At 37.9% G+C, this 16484-nt stretch overlaps 1 protein-coding gene across 1 annotated transcript in view; it reads left to right on the forward strand.

Annotated features, from left to right (window-relative positions):
* tpcn1 (two pore segment channel 1) overlaps positions 1 to 16484 on the forward strand; it is a 102682-nt gene that overhangs the window by 48700 nt on the left and 37498 nt on the right. Inside the window, exons 5-14 of the mRNA XM_060844017.1 lie at positions 1274 to 1404; positions 3237 to 3325; positions 6294 to 6328; positions 8248 to 8306; positions 10911 to 11010; positions 11154 to 11270; positions 12624 to 12748; positions 12909 to 12957; positions 13941 to 14004; positions 14769 to 14813. Coding sequence (XP_060700000.1) covers positions 1274 to 1404; positions 3237 to 3325; positions 6294 to 6328; positions 8248 to 8306; positions 10911 to 11010; positions 11154 to 11270; positions 12624 to 12748; positions 12909 to 12957; positions 13941 to 14004; positions 14769 to 14813 — 814 coding nt within the window. The remainder of the gene's footprint in view (positions 1 to 1273; positions 1405 to 3236; positions 3326 to 6293; positions 6329 to 8247; positions 8307 to 10910; positions 11011 to 11153; positions 11271 to 12623; positions 12749 to 12908; positions 12958 to 13940; positions 14005 to 14768; positions 14814 to 16484) is intronic.

A 16484-nucleotide genomic window follows, 5' to 3' on the forward strand; every position in this document is an offset into this window, starting at 1 on the left:
AAGGCCTCTAGTGTCTTTTGCAGGCCAAAAAAAAGCTGTCAAGTCTAATCTCACTTTCTGGCACATGGTCCATAGCCCTGTAAGGCTAGTACACCTCAAGTGCATGTCCAGCTATTTTTTAAATGCAAAGATGGTTTCTGCTTCAACAAACCACTCAAGAAGTAAATTCTGAACCCCATGCTGTCAGTGTGGAGAAAAAAGAAAGTCCTCCTGAATTCCCCCGATCATTCTACCAATTACTTTAAATCTATGCCACCAGTTACTGATTTTTTTTTTCTGCTAATTGATTCATTTTGTCCACTTAATCTCTTCTCCTTAGAGTGCATGTTTATGGATCAGCCTGCCATGTAGTTCTGTTGTCACTCTCTTGAAATCTGGGGTTACATTTTCAATCTTCCAATCCCTGGAATTGTTCTAAAAGCTAACAGAATTTAGAAACCATAGAATGGAAACAGTAGAGAAGCAAACCATTCAGCCCAATGTGATGTACCAGCTCTCTGCAAAAGCACCTCAGCTATTCCCATGTTTCTCACCTTTTCCTTGTAGCCTTTCAAACTTTTTCTCTCCATGTAATTATAAATGACTCTTTCTAAAGCCATTATTGAATCCGTCCCATTATACCTTCAGATTGGAGATCCTAACCATTGCATAATAATTGTGAGATTCAGTTAACCAGGTTGACTAGAAAGCAATTTTGCTGCATCTTAGCTTGGAGGGGGGAAATAAGCTGTATTTGTGGGTGTAGTTAACTAAATACCATATCATTTAATATTTCTATCCAAAAATAAAACACAGCTTTGTCTGATAAAATATTTTAATAGATTTTTCATACCTTCTAGCAATTTTAAAGAATAGACCATCCTGAGAAACTTAGAGCCACAGTATTCTGCGTTACATAACTTGATGAATAAATTATAATTCACTTTGTTCCCCCTAAAAATGCTATATTAGATGATTCATATACTATTTCCTAAAATGTTACATTCTAAAATAAATTTAATTTGTATTTGAATGAGTAACCATTGTTTGAATGTCAAATCAACTTTTGTCCTGAAAATAATTGAAAATGGATGGCAATGTTTGAACAGAAAGACTTTCTTCAAAAAATTCAGTTCTAAATGTATATTTCATTATGCATGTCATTATATATGAACTCTGGTGAATGGAACTTGTTTTGTTAATACATCATTTATTCCATTTTAGAAGTTGTTATTTATTAAGTGCTTTTAATGCACAGAGTTTTTAACCTATTCCCTTTCTGGTATTTCTCCAGAGTGTGGTTTTATTTGTACAGTTTATAGAAGTCATTGTGGTATTAATCAGGCAAACTTCACATGTCCGGATAACTCGAGCATTGCGGCCAATCTTTCTGGTAGACTGCAGATATTGTGGAGCGGTGAGAAGGTAAATTTACAGTAATTATGTTCTCTTTTTTTGTCAAGAATTCCATAAATACCTGACATGACAAAAAAAATCGATCAGCAAATTGATGCAGTTCCTTAAACTGATAGTTTGAGCACATGATTTCTAATCAGAGTTTTGTATCAACCAATGTCTTAACACTTACTAAAAATTCTTACTGTGAAGAGTTCTGTTTCTTTTGAATGGTTTTAAATTAAATAAAAGTATAAAATTTCACCTGGAGATAGTATTTTTAAATATTTAGAAGAAACCCCCACTGTCTTTATGCCATTGTCGTTACTAAGAACAAAATTATGAGAATGCCAATGATCCTGAATGTGTTTTATTCCAGTGCCATTCCTTTTATTGTGTCTACATTCAAATGAGCATAACTTGTATGAGTCAACCTTTAGATGAAATGGGATTAGATAATAAGGGATAGATGGACCATAATACACAGATATAATTGAGTTCTCGTTTTAAGTTCGTACATCTGTTCTGATCTATATACTGACAAAACTGCAGGATATAATTACAGTTTGGAATAGTGATTTTTATTTATGCACAAATGAATTTGTGATGAAAGCAGGTGACAGTAAATACATGCAAATAGGATGTTTTTATATATATTAAATCTTTACAGATCAAAGCACTTCAGTGAATTTCTATGCAGCTGGGGTTAGTGAACCAAATAAATTCACTTACCTTGTTTCATTTAGTCAAAGCTTTGGACAGGCATTTTCAGAGGCAGCTAACTGAAAGAACTCAACCTATTGCCACCAAATAACGTGTTAAAAGCTGACAGGTAGAGCATAGGTGAGTGTCTCAGCTTCAAGTCGTAGCTTCTGACCACAGTTTCTCACAGGCCTTGGCACTTATGAGGTCACCAGAAGCTGCAAGCCAATCACACTGGCAGCTTCTGGGTCAAAAATAATATTGAGTGAAGTCTATCCCTTGGGAAATGCAGCAACGGGAAGGTAAGTGTATTATCATCTTTTCGCTTCATGGCGTTAGTGGGTGATGGAGTTTAAGGCAAGAGAAAAGCATTAGATTTTGAAGGTCACTTCTTTACTCACAATAGCACACCAATTATTTCTCCTTTTTTTGGCACCTTCAGTGAGGTGAAATTTCCATTCATGCTTCCATTTTGAGTTGCAGCTGTAGATTGTAATTTTAGTTATTTTCAATTAGTAATGTTGGAATAAATTCAAGAAATGGCAAATGGATCTATTTAATAATGTTAGAGTTATCTGAAGTAAACCATCTTTCCATTATGTTACTAAAACTTAATAAACATAACAAGTAAGCAGCTTTAATCTAGTGTGAACCCTAATTGTTTTGTACAATATAGTTTTGACATCAGTAATTTATATATTGCTTAAGTTCCAAATATACAGAATTATTTATTGTCCATCGACTAGAATGCTAATTAATTTCTGTTTGTTTAAATGGCAAACTTCATCAGTGAAAGTATTGTTTGACTCCAGGAAATCCTGAAAATATTTACCCTCTTAATTGGATTGAAAATCTAGAAACCATATGGTTTTGTTAAATTGGTAACTGTGAAATGATTGGCTGAGGCAGAAGGGAAAGTTTTAAATGGACAGAATAATGTTTTCTAAATATTGGAATTCTCACCACAACAATATTTTATGTCATAAATAAAAATGTTCAATATGTTATCAACAAAAACACTGTAAAGCCAAATTAATTTTTAAAAAAAAATTAGTTGAACATTCCATTAGTTCTTAAGAAAATCCTCATGTAATATTAATACATAATTACTAGAAAGTGCAAAATGTTAGTTCTAATTATGTTTTGTTTTGAATTCCCAGAAATTTGCGTCAGATTTTCCAGTCTCTCCCTCCTTTTATTGACATTTTATCGTTACTACTTTTCTTCATGGTAATTTTTGCCATCTTGGGTAAGCTCTCACCTACTTAGTTAATGATTTGTCTTTACATGGACCCTATCTAAATATATTCTGTATGTGTATTAAAATGTTGAATATGGGCAAGTGGGCTGCAACCAGGACAAAGGGAAAAGATAATGCATATCATGCTCCCTGGAGAATATGACTGCAGATTAATCCTGCTGCAAAGGACTCCTATGAGGTCTTCAAAGGGATGAATACAGGAAAAGGGCTGATGAGCATGCACATAAATGTTTGGTGCATTGATAGGACTTCCAAAGAGCCTTTCATAGAACAAGAAGACGTCTGGCTCAAACTCAGTACAGCGCAGTGTTTGAAACCTGTCCTACCTCTCGTGGAGTTGATGGCTAAATCTAGGAGAATATGTCCAGACCCAACTTTGATGTAACATCTGATGCTCAGTGGCTTCCGTTGTAGCACAGACAGAAGCTGCGTCTCTGAGTGCCACACTAAGTGCTCAGACTGAAATCATTTGATTTCTACAAGTTGCCGTGCAAGCTCATCTTGGTGCCTTACAGATTTGCATTGCTGCCACCATGGTTGGAGATGCCAGTGTTTGAAGGACTGGGTAGTCTCACTCTCCAGTTGGGTCTGGACATATTCTCCTAGCTTCTTGTAGAAATCAAGAAGGGCATACCAGCCCTTCTCCTGCTCCTTGGATGCTGCCTGACCTGCTGCGCTTTTCCAGCAACACATTTTCAGCTCTGATCTCCAGTATCTGCAGACCTCACTTTCTCCAAGAAAGTGTGATGCCCTATCACAGATGGATGGTGAGATGCGGAAGTGTTAAACAGCTGGATTTTAAGGATTTATTCATGGAAGTCAAAAGCTGATTAAGTGACTGCGGACATTTCTTCAAAACTAGATGTACCAGCTTCCTAGTTTACTTCTTTTTCTTGAGATGGTTGTCAATGATCTGGTGAACAGTATAACATTCTCGGAGTGGCCAGGTTGTCAGTGGTGCAGCACTAATCATGGATGCTCTCTGGCTGTATAGGAAGGACCTCTTAACCTAAGATTTCCAGGATGTCAATAATCTGCTTCACAACATCATCCAGTTACAGCAGTGCTTATATTCTAGGAATACTGATAATGTGTGGTAGGGCTTCAGAGGTGAGCCATTAGCCATATGTATAGTGGATGACTCTCTTTTGCTGTGCAGTCACTGTCTAATTTAACTTGGTGGCCAAAAGACAGAAGGATTGATTGCCTCAAAATGAGAGCATAGTTACGGGTGCCAGGCTAGCATGAATTCTCCAACATGATTGGTGAATGAATGCAATTGATAGTTTCCTGCACCATGTGAATGCTTGCCATCCTCATAGAGCATGTTCCTTTCTGTTTAAAGAGAATTCAGTAATATTAGTCCCCATTCCTGATAAATAGGACCTCCTGGATGCAACAGTGTTGGCTGAACTGGAATACGTTGGCAATGTCACCTGCTCTAGGCCAGAAAGATCTGCTGGTGGAAATTGAGGATCACAGTCATCTTGATGGCCACTGATATTGCCATTCTATTACTGATTTGAGGCAATAGGTCATAGTCAGGGAAGGGGGGGGGCATAATTCCATCTGAAAATGTGTTGCTGGTCAAAGCACAGCAGGCCAGGCAGCATCTCAGGAATAGGGAATTTGACGTTTCGAGCATAAGCCCTTCATCAGGAATCTGTTGTCCTGAGCTGGGGTAGGGCTGATTGCAGAGAGTGTAAGTGGCGACGCATGGCTGCAAGGGTGGAGCGGAGGATCCGGAGGGAGGTCTGTTGCTGGAGGCTTCGGATTTGTTGTAGGTACAGGTTGTCCTGGTTGGGTCCACATTTTGTTGGTTGGAATGTAGTTCGGAGTCCGTGTGGGATCAGTCGGTTCCTTAGGCAGGTGCTGAGGAAGGAGATGTGGCTGTGGTAACGAGTCTGTTTGAGAACGTGGCTGAAGAGTTTCTGTGCAGAGGAGATGACCTGGGGGGTGCAGTGAGAGAGAGACTCATTGAAATCCTTGTAGAGGGAGGAAGAGAGCTTCTTCAAGGAAGGCATCCTTGCAAGAGGATTCGCAGTAGGTTAAAATCTTCGAGTAAAAAATGAGGTCTGCAGATGCTGGAGATCACAGCTGAAAATGTGTTGCTGGTCAAAGCACAGCAGGCCAGGCAGCATCTCAGGAATAGGGAATTCGACATTTCGAGCATAAGCCCTTCATCAGGAATCAGGGGGGCATAATTCCATGACAACTTTCGTAGTGGAGCACAGTAGTTAAATCCATTTCCAGGCTTAGGTACAGAGAGGAGATATGCTTCCTGAAGAGTTTAAACATCACTCAACATTACATTATGATGTCAGAATCCATATACTTCCGGTGCATGCATGGGGTACCCAAATTATTGTCCTTTACAACATAGTTTAGGGCCTGCCAGCTTCTGTGTGGCAGAACTAAGGGTAAAGTTGCCACAGTTCTAGAGAAACATAAAGGCCTCTGTCTCATTAAAGAGAGATGACTGGTGTGGTATAACGTGAATGTCACTATGCCTTAGGTGGGAGGAAAGGTCTTCATGGTAGCCTCAGCTAGTTCAGAAATTGAACTCTCTTTATCACAGACCAGGCATCCAATCAATTGAGTTAATCAACCCCCTGGCTGAACCACCAGCAAAATGGAGGCCAATGTTGCAACCTTTGAAGTGTCATTTCAAGATGCATGGAGGAAAGAGGACACTGGGTAACATAGATTGAAGAGCAAAAATAGCTGTGCCACTTGTATGTTGCAAGTTATCCGTTCTAGAACAATTTAGTTGAAGTCTGTGTGCAGCTGCAGTTAGAATGCAGAGCTGGGAAAAAAAAACAGTAATGTGGGAAGTATTATGTTTTCAGAAGTTGAAGTAAACATACGGTGTTTCTCTGTTCTTTTCTGAGATTGCTTCTAAAGCTGCGGATTTGCAGTCTTCTAATATGGGATTTTTTTTTCATTATTTTTCTAGGATTTTATTTGTTTTCTGCCAATCCGTTGGACCCTGTAAGTATTCACAATCTTTATTTAAACATGTTTTTTGGTCATATGTTTTCATGCCTTTATTTTTGTTTACTTGTACATTGTACGTAAGTGAATGTCTAGTGAATATTCCAGTAGAAATTTCTGCTTGTTTATGCATAGTAATATTTCAGAGCTATAAAATGGTATGGGATGAAAGAAGCTCTTCAGCCCATCATGTCTGCAGTAACTAAACTAACTAGCCATTTTAATTCCACTTTGTAGCACCTGGTCCATTGCAGGTTGCATTGCTTCAGGTGAAGATGATCCCATTGCTTCATGAGAGACATCACTTGTCATGTCATGCAAAATAGAATACCTGCACATTCCCACTCGTCTCTGGGAATTTTACCAGCCCTTTGAGGATGGGCTAGCAAGTGGTAGGGCCGATAAGACAATGTTAAAAAACACTGAGAGAGAAGCCATACTTTTTCTGCCACCGTGAATATTCCTAGAGATAGGCAGCTAATTCAGTCAATTAATTTTTGACCATTTTAACAACCAATCAGAATTTATCTACATCAAAAAGCCCTGTCTTCGTATGAAGGGTGCACAAAAGGATTTGAAGATGCTGCAAGTGAGCCAACTACAGCAAATGGAATAAACTGTGGAGGAATGTGAGGTTTTCCATTTTGTTAGGAAGATAGTACAATGTATTTCTTAACTGGTAAAAGGATGGGAAATGTTGAACTTATAAGGGATGTTGCTGTAATTGAGACATTGAGAATTAATATGTGAGCATAGCATGGCGGCATGGTGGCTCAGTGGTTAGCAGTGCTGCCTCGGAGTGCTAGGGACCCGGGGTCGATTCCAGCCTCTGACGACTCTCTGCGTGGAGTTTGCAGGTTCTCCCCATGTCTGCATGGGTTTCCTCTGAGTGCTCCAGTTTCCACCCACAATCCAAAGATGTGCAGGTTAGGTGAATTTGCCATGCTAAATTGCCCACAGTGTTCAGGGATGTGTAGGTTAGGTGCATTAGTCAGGAGTACATATAGGATAATAGGGTTGGAGAATGGGTCTGAGTGGGTTACTCTTTGGAGGGTCGGTATGGACTTGTTGGGCCAAAGAGACTGTTTCCATACTGTAGGGATTCTAATTATAATTAAGCAAGAAGGTAAGTTCTTACCTTCATTACAAAATAATTTGGAGCATGGGGTAAAGATGTTTTACTGAAATTATGTAGAGTCTTAGTGGAGTATTATGTGCAATTTTAGTCTCCTTACCCATGGGAAAATTTACATGCCACAATTGGAATACAACAAATATCCACCTAGCTAATTACGGAGATAGAGAGATTGACTTATGAAAAAATATTAAATAGATTTTACTTTTACTTTTTAGAAGAATATGAGGCAATTTCACACATATAAAATTCATATTGAGCTTGGAGGAAGGTTGTTTCCTATGACTGCAAGGTCTAGAATCAGGTAGCACAGTCTTCGATTAAGTGGAAAGGCATTTAGATGTGAAATGATGAGGAATTTCTTCACTCAGACAGTGGTGAATCTTAGGAATTCTTTGCTGTAAAGCACTGTGGGGAGTCATTTGTTGAGTTTTTTCAATACTGAAATGGATAGACTTCTACATATTAAAAACATTGTGGAAAATGGGAACAGTGCAGGAAAATGGTGTTGAGTAGAAGATCAACCATGATCTCATTGAATGGCGGAGTGGGCTCGAAGGCCTGAATGGCAACTCCTGCTCCTACTGCTTTGATTCTAATGATTAGCTGATAAAATTCAAAATACTATCACCCTTAACTGTAAATTCTTGTTAATTTATCAATTTCATAAAATGCATAAATTGTAAGAAAAGTATAATGCATAATATAATTTTTAAAAATTTCATGTTAAGTGATTACAAAGTATGTTTTTTTTGACAATGATTTTATTTTCTATTTGCAGTATTTTAGCACTCCAGAAGACAGCCTTGTCAGTTTGTTTGTTCTCCTAACTACAGCTAAGTAAGTGTGCACAGCACTCTAGTTGAAAGATGCAACAGAACAGTCCTTCCCTTTAAAGCAATGATAACTTTCAGGGAAAGAGCCTCTTTAAAAAAAAAGAATTTTTTTTTTGCTTACTTGTCAGTAATTGATAGAATAACATGTGTTTATGTCGCATGTGGGAAAATGACATAAAATGACAGGATGCCCTGGAAATATGCAGGGAAGAGGTTTTGGGAATATTGGAAAGGATGAATATAGATAAGTCTCCTGGGCCTGATGGCATTTACCCCAGGATCCTATGGGAAGCTAGGGAGGAGATAGCAGAGCCATTGGCCTGGATTTTTATGTCGTCGTTGTCAACGGGAATAGTACCAGAGGACTGGAGGATAGCGAATGTGGTCCCATTGTTCAAGAAAGGGAGTAGGGATAGCCCTAGTAACTATAGGCCAGTGAGTCTGACTTCAGTGGTGGGCAAAGTCTTAGAGAGAATGGTAAGGGATAAGATTTATGAACATCTGGGTAGGAATAACGTGATCAGGGATAGCCAGCATGGTTTTGTGAAGGGCAGGTCGTGCCTCACAAACCTTATTGAGTTCTTTGAGAAGGTGACCAAGGAAGTGGATGAGGGTAAAGCAGTAGATGTTGTGTATATGGATTTTAGTAAGGCGTTCGATAAGGTTCCCCATGGTAGGCTAATGCTAAAACTTCGGAGGTATGGCATTGAGGATACATTAGAGGTTTGGATTAGGAATTGGCTGGCTGGAAGGAGACAGAGGGTAGTAGTTGATGGATTATGTTCATCTTGGAGCGCAGTTACTAGCGGTGTACCACAAGGATCTGTTTTGGGACCATTGCTTTTTGTTATCTTTATAAATGATCTAGAGGAAGGACTTGAAAGCTGGGTAAGCAAGTTTGCGGATGACACAAAAGTCGGTGGAGTTGTGGATAGTGAGGAAGGAAGTGGTAGGTTACAGCGGGATATAGATAAGTTGCAGAGCTGGGCGGAAATGTGGCAAATGGAATTCAATGTAGCTAAGTGCGAAGTCGTTCACTTTGGTAGGAATAACAAGATGATGGATTACTGGGCTAATGGTAGGCTACTTGGTAGTGTGGATGAGCAGAGGGATCTTGGTGTCCATGTACACAGATCTCTGAAAGTTGCCACCCAGGTAAATAGTGCTGTGAGGAAGGCATATGGTGTACTGGGCTTTATTGGCAGAGGAATTGAGTTCCGGAGTCCTGAGGTCATGTTGCAGTTGTATAAGACTCTGGTGCGGCCTCATCTGGAGTATTGTGTGCAGTTTTGGTCGCCATACTATAGGAAGGATGTGGAAGCTTTAGAACGAGTGCAGAGGAGGTTTACCAGGATGTTGCCTGGAATGGTAGGAAAATCTTATGAGGAAAGGCTGAGGCACTTGGGGCTGTTCTCATTGGAGAAGAGAAGGTTTAGGGGAGATCTGATAGAAGTGTATAAGATGATTAGGGGTTTAGATAGGGTAGATACTAAGAACCTTTTACCGCTAATGGAGTCAGGTGTTACTAGGGGACATAGCTTTAAATTAAGGGGTGGTAGGTATAGGACAGATGTTAGGGGTAGATTCTTCACACAGCGGGTTGTGAGTTCATGGAATGCCCTGCCCGTATCAGTGGTGAACTCTCCTTCTTTATGGTCATTTAAGCGGGCATTGGATAGGCATTTGGAAGTTATTGGGCTAGTATAGGTTAGGTAGGATTCGGTCGGCGCAACATCGAGGGCCGAAGGGCCTGTACTGCGCTGTATCCTTCTATGTTCTATGTTCTATCATTACAACATTCTGATATTTAGTACAATAACATAATATGCTGAGATACCGATAACCTTTACGGGTTTGGCAAGGAAGGAGGCAAAGTAGGATGTGATTTATAAATTGGTGAATCTTTACTGTCAAAGTGACATAGCAGCATTTCATATAAAAAGAAAGAAATCATATGAAAAAGTTTTCAAACATTTCTATAATCCATGTTTGGTTTAAGAAAATTGCTATGCTTCTTCAGTTCATTGGCTAAATGCATAACCTTGCAAAACCAAACTAAACTAGACAGGCCTCACTATAAAAAAAACTGCGAATACTGGAAATTTTGAAACAAAAGCAGAAATTGCTGAAGAAACTCAGCAGGTCTTGCAGCATCTGTGGAGAGTTAACGTTTCAAGTCCAGTCACCCTTCTTCAGAACAGTTCTATGGAAAGGCCTCAGGTTTGATCACTGATTTCTGCTGATTAAGCTAACCTCCATTTGGAAGTTGCTGGGAGTGCTGCAGTTAGATTGAGAAAGAAAACGCTAGAGTTCTTCTCTTTTATAACTTGGAAATGTTTGATGGAAATTATTTAATCAGGGGAATCAGACATGGTTGTGATGCACTCTGCAGTGAAATAGTAGTCCAGCAGTCCAGATCACACATCAAAATGGGTTCTTAGTAATCCTGACGGCTGACTGTTTGTTCCCTTAGAATTGAACTCTAACATGAGCCACTGATTGCAAATGAGGGAAGAGAAAAAGAGCAAACTGTGATGAGGATAGGGATAGGGGTCAAATTGAAATAGGGATTTCCATTTTTCTTTTCTTAAAATAGATAATTCTGTAGTTTTCCAGATGTGATGATGCCAGCTTATTCCAAAAATCGTTGGTCTTGTGTATTCTTCATTGTGTATTTATCCATTGAGCTCTACTTCATCATGAATCTGGTAAGTTTTTGAATAATGTTAATCAAAAACTGAGAACAATATTTACACAGTTTAAAATTTTATAATTTAATACATTGTGAACTTAATTTACATGTTTGCTTCATTGAGAATTTTAAACTAGTATTTTGTTCACAATTTTCCAGCTTCTTGCTGTGGTATTTGATACATTTAATGATGTTGAAAAGAAGAAGTTTAAATCACTCCTTTTGCACAAACGATTAGCAATAGAACATGCCTTCCGCCTTCTGGTCAGTAAAAGGGTGAGTACTATGCAAAAGCTTTTGTAGGCTTTTTTAAGTAATGGAGTTTTAGGTTAAAAAATTGTGATTTTAATGATGATCTGTAGTCTGAGATTTGTTGTATACTTTATTCTGCTAAAAATGAAGGATTTTTATTTAATTTATTTATAGAAAATTCATTAAATTTTCTAAGAAAGTGATAGGATTCTGATTTAAACAATTAAGATTGTGTCCTAAGGGAATCATTGTAATATGGAGGTTATTTTTAAAATCTGATTGTTTAGAGGAGCTAATGCACAACACCAGAGCAGGGAGGATTTGAACTCAGGCCTACCTGGGGAGTTCAGAAGTAGGGACACTACCACTGCACCATAAGAGCTATTGCATTTATTTAGATTGATTAACTGATCACCAAACCACAGAATTATTACAGCAAAGACAAAGGCCCATTCGACAATCATGTCTGTAGAAACTGTCCAAATGAGCATTTTGCTTCCTGCCTTCTCCCCAGTCCATTTTCAAATAACAGTCTAATCATCTTTCAAATGCAATTGAATCTCCTTCTCTTACACTCTCAAGCTGTGTATTCCAGACCGTAACTATTCACTGCATGAAAATGCTTCATCTCACATTATATTTGCCACCTACTTTAAATCTGTGTTTTCTTGTTCTCAATCATTTCACAGTTGGAACAATATCCTCTGTCTACTCTGTCCAGACCCTTCATGACACCGAAAACCTCTATCAAATCTCTGCCCAGTCTTCTCCAGAGAAAATACTCCCAGCATTTACAGTCTGCTTTCTGAGACATTAATCCATACTGGCATATGCGTCATGTCACAAGCTAAACACAGAGAATAGAGTTAACAAAAAGTTAGTGCAAGTCCTTGTGATCTTTTGGTTTTCAGCTTGACAAAATTTTAAGAAAAATGCATTTCATTGGTTAGAAACAAAAGGTTCTGGTAAGATTTTCTCTGTGTGTATTTTAAGTGTATATTTTGTTTGGAGTAATCAGTTTTACACAGTCCTCAGGATATGAAATTCTTCCTGGGTTACAGCTTCATTTTAGGCAAGCCTTGACCAAATCTTGCTTACTCCCTTAAAAATTATATTTAAAATAATTGCATTAAAATCAGAGTTTATGGATTCCAGTCAGGAGCTACTTACCTTTTCAGAATAATTTAAAGAAACTGAAGCCATTTGTAAGTGCCCATCACTGCCCACACTGAGAATTCATTCAGCAGAAAGATCAGTCTTTAACATGATACTCTCATGATCAGTGAGACTCAAGTTCTTGCAGAGAAATTTCCACAAGCAATCAATATTTCACAGATTGTTTAACTGTCTAATTAGTATCTTTGTGGTTTATTGCAGAGGCCTAATGGGGTTTCCTTCAAACAGTTTGAGGGCTTAATGAGGTTCTACTGTCCAAGAATGAATGCAAGAAATAAATATCTTGTCTTCAAAGCTCTGAAGAAAGGCGATGCAGAGTTTCTTGCGTAAGGATATTGAGATGTTTCATCCTAGTTATCAGTTGTTTTAAAAAATACTTTCATTTACAATGAATTCTTTCCAGATTATCTTTTGCATGCACTATGACTGCTAGGGTTATGTATGTGTGACGAATGTATGTACTTAAAATGAATATCTGTCCCACAGAATAGAAGATTTTTACAACTTCTATGAAGTTGCTGGATTAAAATGGAAAGTAAGTAATGTGAAAGTTTTACATTTGTTTTCTGATTCTGTAAACTGAATGCTAACCAGGTTTTGGTAAATGCTAAGCATTGGATGGTGTAGTCTACCTATTTTATATAATGATCTATGCTGCATATCTACATAATCAAAGTTCAAATTTGGTATATAAATCTAGGGTAAAATAAATGGTACAGAACTTGCAGTGAGCTGCTATCTCAATGTTTTCCTCAAATATATTGTGGGTCAATTCAAAAGTAAAATATATTCAAGACAGAAAGAAGATTATGGCAAAGATCTGTGACATTTAATCCCTACCTAATTTGGAAGAAAGATAAAGCATACAAAGCCTTGCATAACTGAACCAGAAAAAAATTTAAGATAATTTAATTTTATGGATTTTCTTAATACAGTAAATTGCCCAATGCTGTATAGGCAATAGACAATGGTTGAAGGAGTAGGCCATTTTGCTCTTCGAGCCAGCACCACCGTTCATTATGATCATAGCTGATCATCCTCAATCAGTTTCTTCCTTATCCCCATAACCATTGATTCCCCTATCCTTAAGAGCTCTATCCAACTCTTTCTTGAAAGTATCCAGAGACTTGGCCTCCACAGCCTTCTGGGGCAAAGCATTATTCTCTATTCCTGAGATGCTGCCTAACCTGCTGTGCTTTGACCAGCAACACATTTGCAGCATACACCCACCAATGTCTGGGTGAAGAAGTTTCTCCTCAACTCTGTTCTAAATGACCTACCCCATATTTTTAAACTGTGTCCTCTGTAGTTGAAAAGGAATGCAAGTCAGAGATGAAGCTACAACACCAGTTCTTTGAACTGTCATGTTTAATGTGCAACTCCCCATAGTGAACTTATCTTGTTGATTGTTCATTGCATTGATTCCTTTACTTAACATGTTAGCATTTGTTTTGAATAAAGTAGAAACAACATCGAATACAATTAATTACATTTAAGTGGTGTGTTTTTCTCCTCTAGGCAAAAAGAAGTGGAGACTATTGGTTTTATGATCTTCCACATACTCCATTTCTTATATTTAAAGGTAGTATTACTGTGGATTACCTATTGAAACAACCAGGCTCTTGCAGATTAATGTATAAATCTATTTTAGTTTCATTACATTTATTATATTAGTCTTTAAGGACTTACAATTAACTTGGTTAATTAAACTTGCCAATTAAACTTTAATTAACTCTTTTGATTGCTTTTATTGGATGAATCTATATAAATTGTATGTGTAGTAAATCAAAATTAGTTAAAAAGCTTAGTTTGATCTCAAAGCTTGGATAATCGCTGCTAATTTTAGTTTTATGCTTAATGACATTAGATGAGCCCCAAGAATGAAAACAAAATTTGTTTTGTTTTACATTTTTATACAAATTCATCTTCTGGATATACACTCTGGCAAGAGTAGCAATTATCACCCATCCTTTGTTACCCTGAGAACCAGTGATGGGCTTTCAACTTGATCTGCTTCAGTCTGTGACAAAACTGGACTCAAAATGTTGACAGGAAAGAAGTTACAGGATTATAATCTAGCAATGATGAAGGAATGTGGCACATATCTAAATCAGGATAGTTTGCAGTGTAGATGGGATTTGGAGTAGATGGTATTATGCATCTTCTGTCCTTAGTATCCAACAGTGCATTTGTAGGGTTATAATTTCTAATATAATGAAATTTTTCTAAACACTCAAATTTAAGACCAAAGGAAAGATGTTGTTTTCATAAATTGAAACTTTGAATTGCTGAGCAAGTGTTTGTAATTTGCTGAGTTATAAATCTTATTATTTTCTACTTTTGTAGGAATTAATATCCTTGTGAAGTCCAAAGCATTCCAGTATGCCATGTGTGAGTACAGTAGATGATTTCCTAATCAAATTGTCTTACTTAAATGTGCTACAAATTCTAATATGCTGAAAAGAGCCAACTCATTAACTTGGGTTGCAAAAAACCTTTGCTGTGATAAAGTTCTGGTTTAGTGATGTTCTCTCTATGGCCATGAGTGCAGTCGGTCTTGTGAAGAATGTAGAAAAATATTTGACCCCACTTAAATGCATGGCCTTAACATTTTGTAACCATTTCATATCACATTTGTATAACAGCCATACAGTTATTAAGAAAATTTCTGGTATAAAGCTGTTCACACGAACAAATCTCATTTTATTTGCTGACATGAATAGTCTTATCACTGATCAAATTCTAATTGTTGGTGGCAAAAATGTACTTGTTTACCAGCTGTGTAATCTGGTAGTTGTATAATCACAACATGAATCTACAAACTATTAAAAAATAATTTTATGAGTATTGAATCAATATTGAAAATCCCCTGACCACTATTAACTTTGGCCAACACATGGGGCTAGACTTTTCAGTCATAAAAGTGATATAAGAGTCAGTGATGTTTAGAGTCTGCACATGTGCTGTCAGGCATAGAAATATTGAAGCACACCCTCTGCCACTCGCTCTACCTCACCCCGCCCATCACACTCCAGTAGAAACCAGTGAAATATAAGTAGTTCCCTTTTTTACACACTGCATCTTCCGTAACAAATCCTTCAAAGTTACATGTTGTTGATTCAAGTGTCATTCAGTTTTTGATGGTGTATTCATGCTTACCATTGAAAATCTTTGATCTTGAAATCTAATCTTATGTATGTAGAATATCAAATTTCTCCATTTATGATTTGAAGACAAAGGAAGTATACACGTCTTATTTTTTAAGATAAAATATCTTTATGATATTTCAGCTCCTGTATTACCCCCTGTTCTGGAGAGTCGGGACTCACACATGGCCTTAGCACATTCCCCTTCTTTGTGTTGGATCTCCTGATCAGTCACTGAGTATCCTTCACGAAGGGACTCTTCTCAATCATCTGGGAGTGTGCAAACAGACCTGAAAGCTAGATTAATACCAGCCACCAGAGGATGAAGTTCTTAAGGGAGCATTAATTGGCAACTTAAGGAGCTCCTTTTGGGGAAGGAAGGTCTGGGGGGGTTGTCTACAGGCATTCATGCCACAGAGCTAATTGAGATGAATTCAGAATCCCTCACCTGCCACCCTCCTGCCTGATTCTGGCAGAAAATACTACCAGAGAGAAAAACAGAATTGACAAACAGAATTTAATGCTTTCCGTGAGGAATGTTTGGAGATAGGAGTTGGGTCATTTACTTGGGGGCAAGGCTCATGCATGCTCTCCACATTGGTTCCAATTATGTTTGGTGGGAGGCTCATGGACGTTCCCACCAAACTACCAACTGGGGGCTCTCCAAACAGGAAGCCATGTTGTTTGTATCTCATGGGATTATCCCTCAAAGGCAGTTAATGCCTGTTTGAGGGATCTGACTTGGGAAGAAAAGATTCCATGCAAACCAAAGGAGTAGCCAATGAGAGTGTTGATATGTTTTAATTTTCAAAACTTATTTGAGGAATGTTTCTTTAGATGAGAAAATAGCTAATGTAACTGCTTTATTCAAAAAGGAAGGGGAATAGAATACAAGAAACTGCAGGACAGTTAGCTT

Source organism: Hemiscyllium ocellatum, chromosome 24, assembly GCF_020745735.1.
Source record: "Hemiscyllium ocellatum isolate sHemOce1 chromosome 24, sHemOce1.pat.X.cur, whole genome shotgun sequence".
NCBI classification, from domain to species: domain Eukaryota; kingdom Metazoa; phylum Chordata; class Chondrichthyes; order Orectolobiformes; family Hemiscylliidae; genus Hemiscyllium; species Hemiscyllium ocellatum.